This window comes from Sitophilus oryzae, unplaced genomic scaffold (genome assembly GCF_002938485.1).
Source record: "Sitophilus oryzae breed Bouriz unplaced genomic scaffold, Soryzae_2.0 scaffold_1118_pilon_pilon, whole genome shotgun sequence".
In the NCBI taxonomy this organism is placed as follows: domain Eukaryota; kingdom Metazoa; phylum Arthropoda; class Insecta; order Coleoptera; family Curculionidae; genus Sitophilus; species Sitophilus oryzae.
In genome coordinates, this window is record NW_022145747.1 from 1 (window position 1) to 6,561 (window position 6,561).

The 6,561-nt window shown below is 32.0% G+C and overlaps 2 protein-coding genes across 2 annotated transcripts; both read left to right on the top strand.

Annotated features, from left to right (window-relative positions):
• The first annotated feature begins 1,033 nt into the window (after positions 1-1,033).
• Positions 1,034-3,223, top strand: LOC115882851. The gene is made up of 4 exons (XM_030901101.1): positions 1,034-1,360; positions 1,491-1,820; positions 2,845-2,985; positions 3,042-3,223. Exons 1-4 carry the CDS (start codon positions 1,174-1,176, stop codon positions 3,221-3,223), a joined length of 840 nt encoding a protein of 279 aa, XP_030756961.1. The 5' UTR covers positions 1,034-1,173.
• Positions 3,224-3,308: 85 nt separating this feature from the next.
• Positions 3,309-4,808, top strand: LOC115882857. The gene is made up of 5 exons (XM_030901109.1): positions 3,309-3,587; positions 3,644-3,739; positions 4,171-4,353; positions 4,408-4,503; positions 4,562-4,808. The coding sequence occupies exons 1-5, from the start codon at positions 3,493-3,495 to the stop codon at positions 4,806-4,808; spliced, it is 717 nt and encodes a 238-aa protein (XP_030756969.1). The 5' UTR covers positions 3,309-3,492.
• The last annotated feature ends 1,753 nt before the right edge of the window (positions 4,809-6,561 follow it).

Consider the following 6,561-nt stretch of genomic DNA (forward strand, 5'->3'; position numbering starts at 1 on the left):
TATGACGTAAATTATGATTGCTTGACATATTCAATTGTTTTTGGTCACTTCCTGTTTCACCGGAAATGACTACAACTTATAATTTTTAAATAGCACCCTCGGTATTTTTTTACGTTATTCAATAGAAAATGACATGTTGAATCGAATGACATATCATACGTCAACTTCTGACATATTCGCTCAAAAACAAATTGTATTTTAAATTTTATTCTAGAGTGCCATGGTTGTGTTGAAAACACTAATTTTTAATCAAGCAGCCTTCGAAAAATAGATTTGATCGTCTAATGTTTTTAGTGTCGTGTCCTGGCCGGTTAGAATATGACCAAATCGTATTTTTAATCATATATCAATTCGTTCAAACGGAACGAGGATGGCTCATCAGCATATTTGGAAAAGCATTTTTTTACGAATAATTTGATACCACACACTTGGTATGGTATTGAGTCAAATTGTTGTTATGAACCGCATGTTACAATTTCAAATAAACCATATGCGTAAATGTCAAAAGTTGACATATGATATGTCATTTTATTCAAAGTGTCATTTTCTATCAAATAAAGTAAAAAAATACCGAGGCTGCCATTTAAAAATCAAAAGTTGTAGTCATTTCCGGTGAAACCGGAAGTGACCGAAAGCAATTCAATACGTCAATCAATCCTAATTTATGTTATATACTAACATACCAAATCTCGTTTTTTTATCTAAAAAAATAAAAAAGTTATGGGGGTGAACCACTTTTGAGACGCACCCGGTATAGCATATAATAATTCAGGAACTAAGAGGGCTATGACATATCTGTGTGTAGCATCTTTAGTTTCATAAAAAAGTAGCACAGTGGTGTGAATGTGAAATCTTTGTATCTCTACTCATAAACGAGACACCCTGTAAATCACACGAAAATGGGACACCCTGTACACAAAACGTGCAATAGTACAAAGCATTCTGTAGTCTGTAGAATGATCCACTCAAAAAAAAAATTAAAATTCAAAATTATGGTTGATATTTTTTCTGAGTATACACTACAAAAAAAACTTATTGAAACTATGAACTATTTCAGCATTTTCTGAAGTCTTCAGTGTCGCTTATGATGCGACTCAAAGCAAAACTGTAATAAAAATAGATAATCCTTTAAACGACACTGTTTTAACTAACTATTCTGAACTAAAACTGTCCATGACGATTACTAAAGTTGGTGTGTCTTACGGAGATGCAGTTTTAACCATTAAGTTGCCCAGCCTTAGTTTTACCAACAAGTTTTATGTGGGGACTTACTCTGTGGAAAATGATGCAGCTAAAATCGATATTGATGCTATGTCAATTGAAAACGCAGATTTATCACTTGTTGATGTCACTCTATCAGGTAAGTTTTAGAATTGTTGAATATTTCCATATCATATACTTATTAAAATTAAATTATTTAGTACTAAAACTTAAAAAAAACTATTATTATATTGAATTGTTCTGATTAACCTTTATATATCTTATTTTAGATTACTCAGACTATTTTACAACAACCTTGACTGATAACAAATTGACTTTGACAAGTTCAAAACCCTTAACTTCCGAGATAACGGACAAGAACGAGAATCTACCCATCACGCTTACAGCAACTAGAAAAAGCGACAACAGTGTATTGGCCACAACCAGTCTAGTTATCAATTTACCTTCTAGTACCAGTGATAGTAAAAAACCAGAATTCACCAAATTCACCTTTAATGGAACCTATACTGTCACAGATAATGCGGCAACTGTTGCATTAGATAGTGATATAATTATACTAAAAAAGAGTGGCATCACTGTTACTTCAGTTTACATTGAAGGTAACTTTTTTGGGAGTAATATAAGTTTAAATCATAACAAATAGACTTTTAGCTACGTAATTAAGCTTGACCGGAACAGCATTGCCGACTTTTACATATTTTCTTTTAATCAGAACATTTTAGGAAATACACATGAATTAATTATAAATATATAAACAGTTATTTGTCTCCGAGACAGCACTTAAGGGGCATACAGGGCCATTATATTGGCGCTTTCCCGTTCAAAATATTCTAATAAGGTTGGGATAAGTTTCTTGCAACGGCTGTTAAACTGCTCTGGAATCTTGTACACTACACAATAAAAGCGGTCCTAAAAAGAACAATTTTCGACTGCAAGGTCTGCTAGTAAAAAAATCTTAAGCTTAAAGTATCACAGCAAAATACATTTACACCAAAAACTGGTAATACAAAACTACAATGTCAAAACGAATCAAAATAAATAAATGTGGCAACTAGACATTTTTTACAGCAGAGCTACCACCTGAATCCGCAGCGAGAAATTTAAATTCCAGTTAGTCAGCCCGGCGCCGAATATGTTCATGGTTGGTAACAATGGATTTAATAATCGCGCCGTCGATGACGTAACTAAAAGTTTATTTGGTATAGATTATATAAAATATAAAGTCATTCCAGCAAAAAAAGGACAGTTTCGATAAAACCCATCCAAAAAACTGACAGAAAATATAGTCCAAGCTTAAATTAAAATGACAGACCAGAATTGCCAATGACATATATTAAATTGTTTTAGATACTATATTATTCTTGGCTTGTGTTTGAATTAAATTGGTGTAATTATTAAGAATATATTTGACACCTTTTCATAGCTAGTTTTATATTTTTAATTGCTTGTTGCTTCTACAACAAGATCATATCTCTTAGTTCCAGAGTTTCTCTGTCATTTTAATTGAACGGAAACCGATTATTCTGTCAATTTTTGGTTTGTTTCCAAGTTGAAATTGTCTCTTCTCGACGATATTTCCAGAGGTGTATTAAATTATTTTCGATTGTCTTTTACCTTTTTTAGATGCAACATATTCAGGTAATTTTGAGCTAGAGAGTAAAGAAGAAAACACCTATACAATAAAAGTGAACAGTTTCTTATCTGACAACACTCTTAAAACTGAAACCAGTCTTGTTTTCACTCTGATAGCTGTATCTAGCGACGGTAAATAACCAAAAATATATTTGACTTTTTCTAAAAATTCTTTGATTTATTAACAGGTGTTAGTGGTTATGCATCCTTAGTAATTACACTTCCAAAAATAGCTAAAGAACAATCAGTTAAATTCAAAGACATTTTGTATACTTCAGAATACAAAAATGGAGAACTTAAGTTAAACATTGACTTAGAAACGGATTCTAGTGATAGTGACATCCAATATTTGTCCTCTCCAATGGTATGATAAGCTGCAAATTAAAAAACTTAAAAGTCATATGAGCAATTTATCTGATTTTTAGAAAAACTAGCAGCTTCGTATTTCACAAAACTTATTCCAAGAATGTTCTTGTGATTAGTGCTACCAACTTACCCGAAAGTGTAACCAGTAACAATGCAGTTATAGCACTAAAAATAGTAGTGACTGATCAAAGTACTCAGGATGAAGCTAGTGCTGTCCTAAATGTGAATACTGGTGTCAGCAATAATTCAAACGATGATAGTAGTCCAACTGGCATGAACAAAGGTTTACTGGTAACTGTGATTATATTGGCCTGTCTTTTAGTTAGTTTAATAGTCACTGCAGGAGTATACTGGTACTTTAAAAACAGGTAAATATCTTTTTGTTTTTGAAGTGGCTTTAGGTTTAATGGTACCTTTTTTAAAGAAAAAATTACGCCAATTTGGAAGAAGATGTCGAAAAGATAGAACCAAAGCAGACCAAGTTTACTAAGAAGAATGACATCAAGAAAAAATCTGATTCGTAAGTGTTATTTGAATCAAGTTAGTTACTCAATTTAAGTGATATTCCCCATATAATATTACTTTCAAATTGATACAGATCTTCATTTACAAGCCATCTTTGACGTCGTTTTTTTTCGATTGTATGATAAAAATTATTGTTATATAAAATATAGTTTGATTATTTCCCTCATCGTGAAATGAACCAATCAGCTAATCTAATTTTTCATCTTTTTCTTTACTTCACCTACATCGACTTCTATATCTTGCGATATTTCTTTCCATGCATCATTTTTCTTATTAACCATTTTGTACATCTTATGCGTAGTATCCCACAAAACAACATATTTTTCGTATAATTTAATTAAACTTTGCTAACATATTCCACAGGGAGATTTAGAAAGAAGCCATATATTCCATAAACTATAAACAATAAAATCTTCTTTTTTGTAGAATTTCTAGTGAACCCTTACGAAGACCTACAGGTATCCACATTATACCTCCCACTCCTCCCATAGAAGAATTGGACGAGGTTCAAGTAGATGGCGCACCCAAATCAGGCTCAGACAAAGTTGTAGCTTTCAGTGATGACGTTGAGAAAATCGAAGACAACACTAGTGACGATTTTACCGACAAGTAACATAAATATTTCTCACCAAAATAGCTACGTAATAAAATCATTATTTCTAGTTATGTTAATGTTGCTGAAAGGAGACCTACAAAGTTCGTTTTTGCCAAAAATGGCGCAGCAGAGACAAACGAGGATGACGACACTGACTCTGACAAGTAACACTCAATATTTTTGAAATTCATCAACAAAGCATAATCCAATTTATATTTCTAGTTATATCAGTGTAGCTGATAGAAGACCTACAAAGTTCGTCTTTGCAAATCCTTTGGAGGAAGGAGTTTTTGATTCAACGGACTCATCTGCTAAGTCACCAGTACCAAATCCTGATGAAGAACGAAAAAAATCTGTTGCTTTTGACGATAATGTTGAAAGAGTTCACATTGACCCTATCCAAGATGAGAGCGACAGTGATGAAGATAGTGATACTGCGGAAATGAGAAAGCAGAAGAGAGAAACCTGATGAAAGCAACTAAACAGAAATGCCGAGTATACTGAAACAAGTGTTCTAGAGGATATAAAAATAGTGAAATTTAAGAGTAATTTTTTTCTCAATGAGATTAATGTGGAATAATACTCAAGTAATGTTGAGTAACAAAAAGAAAACCAGTTATATTTTTTACTATTTTGTTGTTTATAGGTCTGAAGTATTTGTTAAGCCTTTGTGCAGAGCTATTGTAAGTTATTTACATAAACATGATTAAAGTTATAACAAAAATTAAAACTTTTGTAAAAATTTTTCGTTGTTTTTTAACCGACTTCCCTTACCGACCATAAATGACCTAAATACAAATAATATTTTCCGCTGGTGTCTGTCTGTCTGTCTGTAACACGATAACTCAAAAACCGCTAAACCGATTTTAACCTAATTTGGCACAAAAATACTGTGGCACCCGAGAATCTGGCTATTAGTTTTGGTGGGGTGAGGGGTTGTTAAGGGGTATGGGAGGGTTAAAAACTTAAAAAAATCGTAACTCCAAATTACAGTAGCTAGCGAAACGCGGTTTTTCAGTTTAAGATTAAGAATAATATTTGCAACAAAATTTGTAATAACATCAAAATCAGTCAAAGTCGCAGTTTTTAAGATAACTGAAATTAAAAGAACTGCCTACCTGCCTACCTACAACTTTTCATTAACATATTTTAGTATGGGCGGCTATACGTGCCTCCCGGCGCAAATTTTTTTCTGAGATTTTAAGTTGTATATTTTTTAGATTCAAAAATGATGATTAGAAATGAACATTATAGAGAAATCAATAATATTATTTCTATGCCTTAAACAGAAGGTATCATTACAATAATTTATTTTAACTGATATAAAAATTAAACTACAATGGTTCACTTAATCTAATTACTCCAGATATCCTGCTTTACAAAGCAGTGCGTTTATCGACATTCCTATTTGTTCAACTCAATGTTGTATCTAAATAACTTCAATTGAAACTTGACCAATTTATAATTGGCCTATTTATGTATATGCAATAAGTAATACGAATATAGATACAATAAAAAACTGTCATACCTATGTGGCGGATTCATCTCTCCAAAAAAATCCATTATGGGTATTTCGCCACTGCACTGCAAGAAAATCTACAAAATAAAATAGTTATTTTTTGTAAACACTTCTGGCGTTAAACCCAAACGGAAACTACTTGTCTTGAAGTTATGTTAGTTATACAAATTTGCCTAACAAAGAAAAAAATGCTTAACGTTTCGGAAAGTTTATCTCTTTCCGTCGACTCGGAAGCAAAAAAAATACAAAGAATAAAGAAAGAAACTATTTAAAATATTTAAATTTAACTATTCGAGAAGACTTTAGTTTTTTCAAACTGATCCGTCGACAAGAAACCGTTGACGAATGATTGAGAGATGAATCCGCCACATACATACATAGATATAGACACTTTTTATTTATTATTTACTTTCGCATTATTTTGTGTTTGCTGAATTCCTTTTTTATCAAATTAAATTAATAATAATACAACAAACATTTATAAATATGTTCTATCGGCTGATTCCACTTGGTATGATATACGGGGTGTTTCAAAACAAATGCGAAAAACTTCAGGGGGTGATTCCTTGTTCAAAATAAAGGGTAGTTTGCTTCATAAACGTTGGGTCAAAAGTCAATCATTAGGGAGATATCGCGGTACAAAGATGGCGGAAAAATAATGTTCTTATTTTTTATCTTGAAAACGAAAAGAGATAGACTAATG